The sequence below is a fragment of the Artemia sp. Qi Xiang Cuo genome, chromosome 1 (genome assembly GCF_049724085.1).
Source record: "Artemia sp. Qi Xiang Cuo chromosome 1, ASM4972408v1, whole genome shotgun sequence".
NCBI lineage: Eukaryota > Metazoa > Arthropoda > Branchiopoda > Anostraca > Artemiidae > Artemia > Artemia sp. Qi Xiang Cuo.
In genome coordinates, this window is record NC_142794.1 from 25,042,190 (window position 1) to 25,057,341 (window position 15,152).

Below are 15,152 nucleotides of genomic sequence, written 5' to 3' on the forward strand. Positions count from 1 at the left end.
TGGCATGAGGATGCGAAACAGAATCAAAAGCCTTCGATTTGTCAATAGCAAAAACATAGATTTTTCTTTGATAATAGATTTTGCCCTTCAAGGAAAACCTAAAAAAGTTGCGTTTGCAGATTGGACACTGAGGCCTAATTCTCCAAAGCCTAATTAGACTAATTTCAGGTTGAAGGATCCTTTGAAACAGTTTACATAAAACAGAACATACTGTTATTGGGCGATATGAATCGCAGAAATTGGAATATTTATTCTTTTTGGGAAAAAAATTATTAAACCCTCATATAATGTTTGGGTACGCATTACTTGGCGATAAAAGCCTGGAATAAAATTGCAGAAAATTCAATTAATTTGGGAGTCCGAAGAAGCAATACTCAGCTAAAAGACCATCAGATTCCGGCTCTGTATCACTCATTAGTAAATAAATTTGAGACGCAATGGCTGACGGTGTGATAATAAAGAAATTACGCGGGATCTAGAGCTGAAAAATGCCTTATAAAGATTTCATGGAATGTTGATTTCAAGGGGGAAGGATTATCAGAAAAAATGGAAGAGAAAATGTCACTCCCAAGAAATATATCACTATCCTTAGACTGAGATGACAAGTGTCAAGTAAATTTTGAAACTTGTTTAATTAAACTTTTGTAAGACTATAATATAATCATTTTCTAAGAGGGGGCCACACACACACACCAAACAAACAAATAAGATTGTTATTATTTTCCCCAGATTTTCTTTCCTTTATATAGTTTATTTTTTCCGAGTTTCATTTCGAATCCCCCCAAAAAAATTCTTCAACATAGAGTTGATGTGGGTGTATCTGGGAAGGGGGGGGGATAGGCTAACATAAAAATTTCCCGACTAAACCAAAAATACGGCCTCAGTTTGTTCATTCATGGAGCTTCAAGCCTTAGTAGTTTCTTGTAATTATCTATACTTAAATTCTCAAGCTCAAACAAATTCTAACAATAAAATATTACAATACATTCTAAAATTTGGTATCTAATTTTTTTCTAAGAAAATTCTCGGTTAAGGATGCAATTATAATAAAATGAAGAGGACCCAAATGATATGGGACTGATTTGATCCCAAAACCAATGGTGTAGAAAAACAAAATATCAGAGTAATTGGGGAAGTCCATACTAGAGGAAAAAAATGTGCTGTATGCTATGACACTTGACGGCCTGAATACCCAGCATCAGGAGCAGGTTGAACTTTTGACCCAATGATACCATAATAGGATGCTGTCTTTGGTTATTACAAAACATTCGATAAAGTCTGGCGTAAGGGACTGTTAGATCAACTCCAAGCACAAGTAATTGCTGGTGGCCTACTGAATGTTCTTGGGACTTTTCAAAGAAACCACACACTCTGTGTACTTCGCGATGGGTTTACTTCTAACGAGTGCATAGTAAAGGCTAGGGTTCATCAGAGGAGTATCCTTGGACCCACCCATTTTCTTGTGTACATTAACTGCAAAAGGAAAAATATCATTAGCCCTCCACAAACATATTATGACAATATAACTGTCCAAGCAGCAGTCAATACGTTCATCCCTATAGGTTAACTACCAGTTAGTATTGAGTAAACGCTATGGTTGCTGAGGGTTGTATTCTTGGACTTTTCCTTGTCTATACCCATGACATTAGGGTAATTCCATGTACCCTAGGAGCTAATAAACACCCAATCGAAGATCTCGTGTCGACATCCTAACTTTATCAAGAGAGTTGTCAAACTTTGTCTCTTGGGAATCCATCTCTCCTCGGTCTGTTTTGGAACACACATCTCGACAGTGCCCGACGTTCCTGCACGAGGAAGCGGAGTGTGGTTTTCCTTTCTAAGAACCAGCTACCCTCTTACTCAATTATCCATCAACATAGGTCATGAATTAGGGCTATTGCCGTATATGTGATGCCCGCTTTTTGCAAGAGCTCCTAAAACGCTGCTGATACCACTCCAGAAGAACTAAAATAGGATTTCCAGAGCAAATTGTAGCATCAATCAGGTAACTTTAAAACGTTTCAGCAAGAGATTTGTGTAGGCCCATGGCAGTTCTCACAACTAGATCTATCAGCCTCGTTCCGGCGAGCTATTCCTACTTATACCACTGTTTACCAAGCCAATACGACAAACAGGCAGATAGTTGGAATTAATTTCATAATAATGAAAAAACACTGTTCTGTAAGAAATCAAGTTTTGGCATGTTATAGTAGCACGGCTGTTTCTCCCGCTTTTTTCCCAGGGGTGATCGTATCGAATCAGAGGCAATAGATTATTACGATATAATTAAAAGTCCTCAAGCAATTTTTAACAACAAAAGAGATCGTGCGGCAGCAAAGTGCCATTTCTACCACAAAACAACGACTTTGGCCAGCCAGAGAGGTTCAAAATACCTGTTAGTGAAAATTCTGAAATAGCCAACCGATTAAAAACTATTTATAATCTATATATGAAAAAAATAACATATATATAAATAAATATATAAAATAAAATAATATAATATATAATATTATATATATATATATATATATATATATATATATATATATATATATATATATATATATATATATATATATATATATATATATATATATATATATATATATATATATATATATATATATATATATATATATATATATATATATATATATATATATATAAAATCTATCCCTGCCAAAAATCTCGAAAAGAAACTCATAAAACACTGTTATGTACAAATGTTGTCACAACATGGGTAGTGCCTCGGTTTCGTACGCCTTTTTCTTCTTGTTTCTAATCGTATTAAGCCAAGGGTAGTAAAATATCGCCATAGAGATCGAAGTTATCAAGTTTTCGAAGTTATGATTTGAATTGAAGTTATCAAGTATTTTGCAGTAGGTTGCATCAAGACATGGCTAATTGTAGACAGAGAAAAGCCAAGACAGGTAGTCCAAGTAATTGAGAGGCAAATGTTTAATGACCATTTAGATAGAGCCATGTGATTTTACGCAGGAGTAAAAAATAAGATAAAAAGAATAAAAGATATGCAAAAATATATTCTTTAAACATTAAAACACTGCGTTCGCTACGTTTTATAACGCACAGTCACATTAAATGATCTTTAATCTTATAGTAAATTTAATTTTAAAAACTTTTTCCACAAAATAAGTTTTTCAAAGAAAAGTAAAGAACTCCACTAAACAAAAAATTAGCAAAAATAAAATCAAATAATCTACCAAGCGTGAAACTACCACAAATCAGCATCGATAAATAAATCAAACCCAAAACGAACAGAAATTACAATAAATAACCGATTAAAACTCAAAAGGAGCAGAAATTAACATAAGTTGTGCGCAAAACCCCTATGCCTTCCCAAGGCCAGAACAAAATTTGCACTTTACTGAAAAAATACAAATGAATGTGCATTGTCAGTTTAATATACATGTACTGATATTTAGTGATCAAATGTTAATATTCTTTGATTTATTAAAGTTATAAAAGTAAAAACATTTATATATTTTCAGTAAAGTGCAAATTTTGTTCCGGCCTTGGGAAGGCATAGGGATTTTGCTACCAACTTATGTTGGCGCAACATAAGGCGCAACTAACTGTTTAATTTAGTTTCATACCTGCTCTAGTTGACCTGAAATGGAAAACTTGATACCATTCGCAAAAAAATGTTTTTAATTTCTTCGATCACTTGTATTCACTTACGCTTTTTTTATTTATTTGCTTTTCAGTCACGGGTTACGTTAGGTTAACTTGGTTCGGTGGGGGTGGAAGGGGTTTTAATTAACCACAAACCACTATTGACCATTAAAAAGGGCATCAAACCTATCTATTTTCAATCAAAATAGTCCTTTTCAAAATTCCCACGACAATTCCTTCAATACGAAGTGCCGTGGTCTAAACAACAAAAACAGCAACAAAAAATAATACATTATACCCACATCGATCTTTACTATAAAAATATCAAGCCTTCTAGTTACTTTCGAGTTTAAAAAGGGCACTAGGCCTTTCGATTGTCAAACGCACGAACCCTTTTTGAAACGACAATGCTTTCTATAAACACCTTATATGCCCCCAGGACATAAATTACAACCCGTACCCTAAGATCTATTAGAGTGGTTGTCATCCTCTAAGACCAAATTTCCAGAACTTTTAACTACGTTAAACAACATGGCTATCTCAAAATTTTGATTGTGTGTGTTTGGGGAAATGGTGGGCATGAGAGGGGTGTTAGTCGCCTTCCAATCACTTTCAACTATTAAAAAGGGCACAAGCCACTTCAATTTCCAATTGAATGAGCGCTTTCCGAAGTTTCTACGACAACTTCTTCGATACGAAGTGCCCTGCTCTAAAGGAAAAAAATTAATAAATAATACATTGTGCCAACATCATTCTTATTTGACACCGGGGTATAACTTAAAACCCTTGCCCTGAGGGATGTGGGGTGTGTCCTCCTCTTTAATTAGTCCCCGTTTCTTGTCTTTTTCTCGAGTGTTCCCGTTCTTTACTTAGGCAGCGCGATCGTGCTGCCTATTATTTATACAACAACTTTCTATGCAAACCTTATTTGCCCCCAGGGCATAACTTACAACCCTTGAACTGAGGGTCTGAGGGAGGTTATCATCCTAAAAGACCTGATTTCCAGAACGTTCAACTACGTTGAACAAAATTGATATCTCAAAATTTTTATTGGATGTGTTTTGGAAAATGGTGGGCGTGAGTGGGGCGTTAGTCACTATCCAATCACTTTCAACTATTAAAAAAGGCACTAGCCCTTTCAATTTCCAATTGGATGAGCCCTTTTGAAGTTTCTACGACAACACTTTCAATAAAACTTGATATGCCCCAGGGCATAACTTACAACCCTAAGGGCTGTGGGGGGAGGGGTTGTCATTCTTAAAGACCTAATTTCCAAAAATTTCAACTACATTGAATAAAATGGCTATCTAAAAATTTTGATTGGATATGTTTGGGGAATAGGTGGGTGTGAGAGGGGGGTCAGTTGCCCTCAAATCCCTTTCGACTATTAAAAAGGGTACAATCCCTTTGAATTTCAAATCGAATGAGCCCTTTTTCAAGTTTCTACGACAAAGATTTCAATAAAAACTTTATATACTCCCAGGGCATAACCTATAATCCTTGCCCTGAGGGTTGTGGGGGAGTGTCCTCCTCAAAAATATATTTTCTATCTGGAAATCAACTACGCTGAACAATAGCTATCTCAAAGTTTTTATTGGATGTGTTTGGGGGAATAATGGGCGTGGGGGCGGGGGGGGGGCTAGTTACCCTCCAATCACTTTTGACTATTAAAAAGGGCACTAGCCCTTCGAATTTCCAATCGAATGAGCCTGTTTTGAAGTTTCTACGAAAACGCCTTCTATAAGAAACCTTATATGCCCCCAGGGCATAACTTAAAACTCTTGCCCTGAGGATTGTGGAGGAGTGTCCTCCTCAAAAATATATTTTCTATCTGGAAATTAACTACGCTGAACAAAAAGGGTATCTCAAAATTTTGATTGGATGCGTTTGGGGGAATGATGGTCATGGGGGGGGCTAGTTGCCCTCCGATCCCTTTCGACTATTAAAAAGGGCACTAGAACTCTCAATTTCCAATCGAATTAGCCCCTTTTGAAGTTTCTACGACGTCTCCTTCCATACGAAGTGCCCATCTCTAACGGAAAAAAAAAAATAAAAAATAGTACATTGTGCCAACATCATTCTTATATGCCCTCAGGGCATAACTTAAAACCCTTGCCCCAAGGGTTGCGGGGGAGTTTCCTCCTCAAAAACATATTTTCGATCTGGAAATCAACTACGCTGAACAAAATGGCTTTTAATTTCCAATTGAATGAGCCTTTTTTGAAGTTTCTACGACAAAGTCTTCTATAAAACCTTATATGCCCCTAGGGCATAACTTAAAACCCTTACCCTGAGGATTGTGGGGGACTGTCCTCCTCAAAAACATATTTTCTATTTGGAAATCACTTGCGCTGAACAAAATGACTATCTCAAAATTTTGATTGGATGTGTTTGGGGGAATGATGGGCGTGGGTGGGGGGGGGGGGCAAGTTGCCCTCCAATCACTTTCGACTATTATAAAGGGTACTATCCCTTCGAATTTCCAATCGAATGAGCCTGTTTTGAAGTTTCTACGACAACGCCTTCTATAAAAACCTGATTTGCCCCCAGGGTATAACTTAAAACCCTTGTCCTGAGGGTTGTGGGGGAGTGTCTCCTCCAAAACATATTTTCTATCTGGAAATCAACTACGCTGAACAAAATGGCTGTCTCAAAATTTTGACTGGATGTGTTTGGGGGAATGATGGGTATGGGGGGGGGGGGGCTAGTTGCCCTCCAATCACTTTCGACTATTAAAAAGGGCACTAGAACTCTCAATTTCCAATCGAATGAGCCCTTTTCGAAGTTTCTACGACCACTCCTTCGATTAGAAGTGCCTGACTGAAGAAGAAGAAAAAAAAACATTGTGCCCACATCGTTCTTTACTTAGGCAGCGCTAGCGCGCTTCCTATGATACAAATACAAAATTCAAATGGTAGCAAACATAATGGTTGACACAAAAAAAAAATGAAACTTGAAAGTTCAACAAAATGTCTTCCAAACTTCCGTTGTATTCTTTAAGAATATTAGAAAGGGATTTAGAAGGCTGACAGCTTTCTAATCCCTCTCAGAATTTCATTTCAGCAGGGCTTCAGAATGTCGTCGGCAATCACTGTTCCCAAGCTAGTACAAAAAAATTCTGACACAAAAATTTGTAAGTAATCTAATTCCAAGTTCATGCCTTTCAATTTTGAACAGTGGAGCGTCTCTGGTATTATTTTAGTAACAGGGAAAATTACGGCGAGATCTTTAAGGAAACTTTTTCAGGAAAAATAGTGGAATTATATGCTGACTTACTCAAGAAAGAGATTCAGCTTTATTAAGAAATGGTAAAAAAAATAACACAAAAAAGAAAAAATTAGATTGAAAAAAAATTAAACAATTAAAAGATAATATGACTATAAATTTCGGTAGAAACGTTATCAACTTCCTGAAAATTTTCATTATTCCTATACGAGCAGCTAATTTTAAAATAAAACGTTTTCAGAAATCCTTATTTTTCCATGACCGAAAAAATATACATATTAAAACAAAATCACTGCGGACAGTTTAAATTCAAAAAACAAAAATAGACTTTCAATACTAATAGTCAATTATTTCTTAGGCATCTTTAACTACTTCCTCTTCTTTTATTTTACTTCTGTCTTTTATTCTATTATGCTTCTTTCTTTCTTTCATACTTAAAAGTCCACCAGCGGAATTACCATGGTCAAAACTTGAGGCATTTATCCCCTCCCCCTACCCATCCTGAAAAACGATGATATTTTTTTATGGGTAGCAGTTATGTGTCTCAGCAGTGAAGGTTCTAGAGAGATGTTTAATGATTCATTTAAAACTACTGCTCATACCCTTGTGTTTCTTATAAATTCATCTTGATAGCACAAAAATGAAATGCAATTTTTGACAAAATAAAATAACAAGATAGACAAGAATCAAACAGTAAAATATAAGAAATATTGTACTTGAGCCGTATAGTGTTTGTGAAGTCTTTCTTTCTCAGAGACATTTGTTGAGTAACTAACGTCTCTCTTGGCTCAGCAGCTGCCGTGGGATAAGAAGTGGTTTCCATCACATCTCCTTGGATTGATAGCGCGTCAACTGCCTCTTCGAGCGCGTCAATAGTTTCCTCAGCACATCCATTTTTCAGTGTCGTGGAAGTAACAAAAACTGATAGGTCCATCGTTATTTTAGGTTTTAGAGTGACTGCCCAATTGAAATCCTCAGCAGTCAGAGATAAGTTGGTACTTTCTAGAGAGAAGAAAAATTTTCACTTTCATCAAAGCTCAAGGTGAAAAAAATTGACTAGAAAAAATTAAAATGAATTTATGTTCAGACAGAAAATTGATATTCAATAAATATGATAAGAAATTTCTTTCAAATAGCTATCACGAGCCAAAATTTGCCGAACTGGCGTTTCGAGTGGAAAAAGTAGCTGGAGTTTAATAAAAGTGAAATTATGAAAAAAAAATTTATACTGGATTAAGATGAAAAATTCACCTTGTCCTTTTTAAACAGTTACAGCCGTTACTTAAGAAAAAAATATCGTTCTTTTAAGAAATTTGTAATGTATGTGAACAATGCAAGAAAAACAGGAGAGTGAGGGTTCCGTTTGGCAGGACCAAACCCCCGAAATCCGTCAGAACGAGGTGAAGACTATTCAAGGCCCATTTTGCTTGGCCTCCCAAAATTGGCCTTTCACTAGACAGCAGCCGGCGAAGGCAATACAAATCAAAACATTCTACATAAATAAGAAATTTTTAGGCAAATCACAGGAAGTTCAGTCCTCGGACCTGCTCAGTTTGATGGTATGACTTTCTTTTGTAAATTACGAAAACTCATGTGTGCTAATACAAATTTTCTTTTTTTATCTTTACATTTATCGAGTGATTGGAGATCTATGAACGCTTACTAGGAACGAAGGTCGCTCATCTCTTAACATTTATCACCATGAGCAGCTAAATTGAAAACTCTATAAGGCTTCTTGAAGAGACTCAAAATAATTCATTCAATCAAACCTTAAATAGCTTGTGGGCAGGAAGGAAGAGAGGGCTGGAGAGGTAAGAGCTGGCAGGGAATGAGGTGGGGTTAAGAGGCAGGGTGGGGAGGGGAGTTAAGTACTGATGGGTGATGGAGACAGGATCTGATATTTTTATTCTTATTCAAATTTAATTCATCTATTATTATTTTTAATTCACTTGTTTTCATTTTATTTTATAGGTTATTTATTTTCATTTATCTATGATAGTTTTAATTAGATATTTGATTTAATATGCAAGTCCAAAGTAGTTATGCGGACTTTCGCGCGATCGTAAATTCTCATAGTTTTTTCTCCAGCACGGAAGGGTTTATTTTGATTCGTTTATCTGTGAATAGTAAAAATAAAAATATAAGTGCTGAATAAGTGCGATAAAAGAATAGAATATAAAATAATGATTTATTTTTAAAACTTTTCAAAAGTGATATATCTCCTAATAAAATTTATTGTAAAAAAAAATGAAGTAAACACAATCAAACACAATAACATCAATTACATTATGTTAAGGGACAAAAAACAATTAAGAAATATAATCAGACATAATATAAATCAATAGAAATTAAACAAATAAGAAAATATTAAAGTGACTAGAATAATGTCATATCAAACAGGTAAAATTAGAGGTAAAAATTTAGTCATAAAACGGCATAGAATAAAATAAGTCATAAAAAAAAAGGTCTCAAAAGAGTTAAAAAAAGTGATTCATTAAGAGGTATTGGAGGTGTTAAGGATTTTAGTGAAGGTTGGTATAAACCTATCTAAATATCTTTTTGCTTTAGTTTTTACAGGTTCTAGAATGGGGATGGGATTTTTTGCCTCTCTTGGGAGAGGCTTCCGTTCAGGATTATGGGAAGGCGGAACAGTTCGGATGTTGGTTCTCGCATTATCACCAAAACGGAGGCACAGATCATGTCGTTTCTTTTCCAGGGTTTTGATTTTAAAGAGAATCTTTTTCTTTCTTTTTATCACCATTAAAGACAAGACATCTTTTTTTATTTCTTATTTAGATTCGCCCATTCTTGAATAAAGAAATAAATCAATAAAAGAGTAATAGTAAAGAGTAATAATAATAACAATAAAAGAACTAAATAATAAAAGAGTAAAATTCATTTTTTGCAGACTAGTCTAATTAAAAACCCTAATTTTCATTCATGTATATGAAATGAAACACCAAAAGAGGTCAAAAATAAGGATAAGCGTCTCTTCATTACATTACGTGACCAAAGTAAACATCCCCATTCTATAGATTAATTTTCTCTCCAGGAAATTGAGCATCATCTAATACGGTATTTATCTCTTCAAAGGAAATCTAGCCCTTCACATGATTGCAGGGAAGCACCTTGAAGTTTGTCTAGCATACACGTCCGCTGGCAATAGTTGGTATTGTACAAATACTTGGTTTTTACTGGCGCCCAAATAGCAAAATACTTTGGAAAATTAAGATACCTTTTATAAATTCAACTTACTCGTGGCTGGGATTGATAATAAAAACAGAATCTTATTGTTGGAGAACGTTTCATAGCGCATGTTTGAATACTAAATTCTTATACCCGACAAAAATAAAAGAATGGAAAAAAAAGATTAAGAAAAGACAAAACCATTCAAGAATAATTTTAAATCAATAAAAAAAAATTATCAAAAAAAAGAAAATGCGAAACTTTTTGGTCTGGCCAAAAATCCACCTCGCTTGGTTGTGTCTCTTTCTTATCATTCTTTTCTTTATCTTGTTCTTTTTTTTCGTCCTTTGTTTTCTGTCGTACGTCATGTATAGCCAGTGTAGTCTCAGAACTCATTTGCTATATTTTAAATGGAATTGAATTTCTCCAAGAAAATATAAATTTTTCAACGAGTTTTTTACCTTTTTGAAATACTTGATGTAAAATAAAAAAAAAAAAAAAAAGAAGAAAAAAAATCAGTAGAGTTCTAGATGATGGGCTATTTGCTATAAAAGTAGTTGAGTTAGGTGAATGAAACTTCCAGGAATGGGCCACGACCTAAATTATGGCCCAAGAAGGTCTTTTGATGCATCTACCTCAACCCTCACTTAGTCCAAAGGGCAATGATCTTAGATGAGCCTGGATAATAATTTTGAATTAAAAGCGAAGTTTTCAGAAACAAATTTACAACACAAATGAATCCGAAGCAAAGTGTTTTGTGCTTCGTATCTTTGCTATATCCTGGTTTATAAAGTTTTAAGGAATTTAAAAAATGAGTCTCAAATTTAGAAAAAAATACTGGTATGGCTTAAAATCCTATTTCAATCATTCGAATTGTGTTTTTAAAACATGCAGTCTAAGAAAAGTAGATCTAAATGAACAATAAGAAAAAAAACTATTGTTCCTGAAGTTAAGACAATTCTAGGCGTTTGCCCTCTCCCGGAAAATACCCCTCCCCCTCCGCGGAAAAATTTCCAATCTTGGGACCCACCTTTTTCTGTCTTTGAGCCTACCCGACGTGCAAAACCTATCTCAACTGCTGTTTTTTGTGTATTATATATGGCAGAGCGGTGTGCATGAAGAGATCTTGTTCTTTAAGCCAATCAGTCGTGGAACTGCTGAGATAATTTTTATTACAACTGATTCATATATAAAAAAAAAAGCTTTAAGGAGGCCCTAGACGGTCAATCATTTTGATCAAAAGCTTCCATCAATCGATTAATTCAAGCATGATTGACCGTCTAGGAACCTGTTTGACGTTTGAGTCAAGCGTTGACGGTGATTGATAGAAAGTTTGAATGACTCAATCGGTAGACGAGGGTGATTGACCGTATAGACAAGTTTTGTTCAAATATTGCGTCAGTCACGCGCCAACAATAATCTAAGACACATCGGAAGTAAGCAAAATGCGGAACGCGAGCGTATCTGCTTATTAATAGAGTTATACCGGGATAACCCTGAGTAATGGAAAGTTAAAAGTAGAGAGTATTATAATCGAAATAAGAAAAGTGCGGTATTTGACAGGATATTGCGAGTGGTAAAGACTTTGAAACAGATTATACAGTTCTCGAACTAAAAAAGAAAATTAATTTTTTAAGAACAAATTTCAACCTCGAGTACAAGGCGATCAAGCAGAAAAAGATACCTGGAGCGTCAGCAGATGACATATCACAACCTTCCCTATGATACTACAATGACATTGCATTCTTTTTGTTTTCGTTTGATGCAACCAAAGTACATTTAAGAAAAGCCAAATCGGTATTAGACTGCATTTCACACACTGTAGGCACTTCACTGCCCGACTCTGAACTGAGACTAAAAATCTGACCGGAGTTAAAATTAAACTTGAAATTAGCTTTGGAAAAGATTGAAGGGTTGATTGAAGTGTCGGTTGAATCATACGTCAATCGATTGACGGAAGCTTTTGATCAAAATGATTGACCGTATCGGGCCTCCTTTACAGTGGAAGAACTGTGTCGGTATATGCACTGACGGTGCGCGGGCTATGTGCGGGAAAAATAGCAGTGTGGTTACGAGAGTTCTTGAAAAAAGTCCGTGTGCTTTGTGGACACACTGTAGTCTTCATAGAGATGCACTGGTTTCCAAGACATCGCCCGATGATTTCAAAACGGTACTTGATACAGTTGTGAAAATTGTAAATAATATCAAAAGAAAACCCTTACAAGCTGGCTTATTTCAAAAACTGTGTGAGGAAATGAGTAGCCGCGACACATCTCTTCTTCTGCAAACAGAAGCTCGCTGGTTATCCAGGTGAAAAGTACTGACACGATTAGTGGAATTGCGTAATGAAGTTACAATTTACTTGGAAGAAAAAACTGAATATATTAAACATCTACTGGATGACAAATTTTTTCTCAAGCTCGCTTATTTGGCGGATATTTTTTCCTAAATTAAACGAACTCAATTTGTATTTGCAAGGTTCAAATGGATCACCCATTTCTGCAGTTCACGATAAAGTTCGAACCTTCATGAAAAAACTTATTCTGTGGAAAAGTTGCATTAATAATGGCAACTATGATTGTTTTGAAACACTTGAAAATTTTATTGTTGAAAACCAAGTACAGCCTAAGATGAAGGAGTGTGTAAAATCAGTGCTAAAAACTAATTTTGACGACTATTCTGGGGAAGAAATGAAAAAGCCTGATTCGTTGAGTTGGATTTGTATCCCATATAAAGACGAATTACCAACTAGTATGTCAACAAAAGCCAGTGAAGAACTCATTGATTTATCAGAAGTTACGTAACTGAAGAATAGCTTTAATCGTAAACAGTTATGGAAATTCTTGCTCTCAGTTGCTGATAATTATCCTTGCCTGTTTGATGAAGCTATGAAAGTCCTCCTCCTCTTGACTAGCTCATATGTATGTTAGGCCAGATTTACGGCTATGGTTGTTTAATGATGCTATGAAAGTCCTCCTCCTCTTGACTAGCTCATATGTATGTTAGGCCAGATTGACTTCTATGGTTGTTTAATGATGCTATGTAAGTCTTCCTCCTCTTGACTAGGTCATATGTGTGTTAGGCCAGATTTGCGGCTATGGTTGTCTAATGTTGCTATGAAAGTCCTCCTCCTCTTGACTAGCTCATATGTATGTTAGGCCAGATTTACGGCTATGGTTGTTTAATGATGCTATGTAAGTCTTCCTCCTCTTGACTAGCTCATTTGTATGTTAGGCCAGATTTAAAGGCTATGGTTGTATAATGATGCTATGAAAGTCCTCCTCCTCTTGACTAGCTCATATGTATGTTAGGCCAGATTGACGGCTATGGTTGTTTAATGATGCTATGAAAGTCCTCCTCCTCTTGACTAGGTCATTTGTGTGTTAGGCCAGATTTGCGGCTATGGTTGTCTAATGATGCTATGAAAGTCCTCCTCCTCTTGACTAGCTCATATGTATGTTAGGCCAGATTTACGGCTATGGTTGTTTAATGATGCTATGAAAGTCCTCCTCCTCTTGACTAGCTCATATGTATGTTAGGCCAGATTGACGGCTATGGTTGTTTAATGATGCTATGAAAGTCCTCCTCCTCTTGACTAGCTCATATGTGTGTTAGGCCAGATTTATGGCTATGGTTGTCTAATGATGCTATGAAAGTCCTCCTCCTATTTACTAACTCAGATGTGTGTTAGGCAAGATTTACGGCTATGGTTGGAAAATGATGATATGAAAGTCCTACTCCTCTTGACTAGCTCATATGTATGTTAGGACAGATTTACGGCTATGGTTGTTTAATGATGCTATGAAAGTCCTCCTCCTCTTGACTAGCTCATATGTATGTTAGGCCAGATTTACGGCTATGGCTGTTTAATGATGCAATGAAAGTCCTAGCTCATATGTATGTTAGGCCAGATTTACGGCTATGGTTGTTTAATGATGATATGAAAGTCCTCCTCCTCTTGACTAGCTCATATGTATGTTAGGCCAGATTGACGGCTATGGTTGTTTAATGATGCTATGTAAGTCCTCCTCCTCTTGACTAGGTCATATGTGTGTTAGGCCAGATTTATGGCTATGGTTGTTTAATGATGCTATGAAAGTACTCCTCCTCTTGACTAACTCATATGTGTGTTAGGCCAGATTTACGGCTATGTTTGTCTAATGATGCTATGAAAGTCCTGCTCCTCTTTACTAGCTCATATGTTTGTTAGGACAGATTGACGGCTATGGTTGTTATATGATGCTATGAAAGTCCTCCACCTCTTGACTAGGTCATATGTATGTTAGGCCAGATTTACGGCTATGGTTTTTTAAAGATTCTATGAAAGTACTAGCTCATATGTTTGTTAGGCCAGATTTACGGCTATGGTTGTTTAATGATGCTATGAAAGTCCTCCTCCTCTTGACTAGCTCATATGTATGTTAGGCCAGATTGACGGCTATGGTTCTTTAATGATGCTATGAAAGTCCTAGCTCATATGTATGTTAGGCCAGATTTACGGCTTTGGTTGTTTGATGATGCTATGAAAGTCCTCCTCCTCTTGTCTAGCTCATTTGTATGTTAGGCCAGATTGACGGCTATGGTTCTTTAATGATGCTATGAAAGTCCTAGCTCATATGTATGTTAGGCCAGATTTACGGCTATGGTTGTTTGCTGATGCTTTGAAAGTCCTCCTCCTCTTGACTAGCTCATTTGTATGTTAGGCCAGATTTACGGCTATGGTTGTTTAATGATGCTATGAAAGTCCTAGCTCATATGTATGTTAGGCCAGATTTACGGCTATGGTTGTTTAATGATGCTATGAAAGTCCTCCTCCTCTTTACCAGCTCATTTGTATGTTATGCCAGATTTACGGCTATGGTTGTTTAATGATGCTATGAAAGTCTTCCTCCTATTAACTAGCTCATATGTATGTTAGGCCAGATTTACGGCTATGGGTGTTTAATGATGCTATGAAAGTCCTACTCCTCTTGACTAGGTCATTTGTGTGTTAGGCCAGATTTACGGCTATGGTTTTTTAATGATGCTATGAAAGTCCTAGCTCATATGTATGTTAGGCCAGATTTACGGCTATGGTTGTTTAATGATGCTATGAAAGTCCTAGCTCA

At 36.0% G+C, this 15,152-nt stretch overlaps 1 protein-coding gene across 1 annotated transcript in view; it reads right to left on the reverse strand.

Annotated features, from left to right (window-relative positions):
• Ocrl (Oculocerebrorenal syndrome of Lowe) overlaps positions 1 to 15,152 on the reverse strand; it is a 126,798-nt gene that overhangs the window by 87,695 nt on the left and 23,951 nt on the right. Inside the window, 1 exon segment of the mRNA XM_089095911.1 lies at positions 7,575 to 7,860. Coding sequence (XP_088952037.1) covers positions 7,575 to 7,860 — 286 coding nt within the window.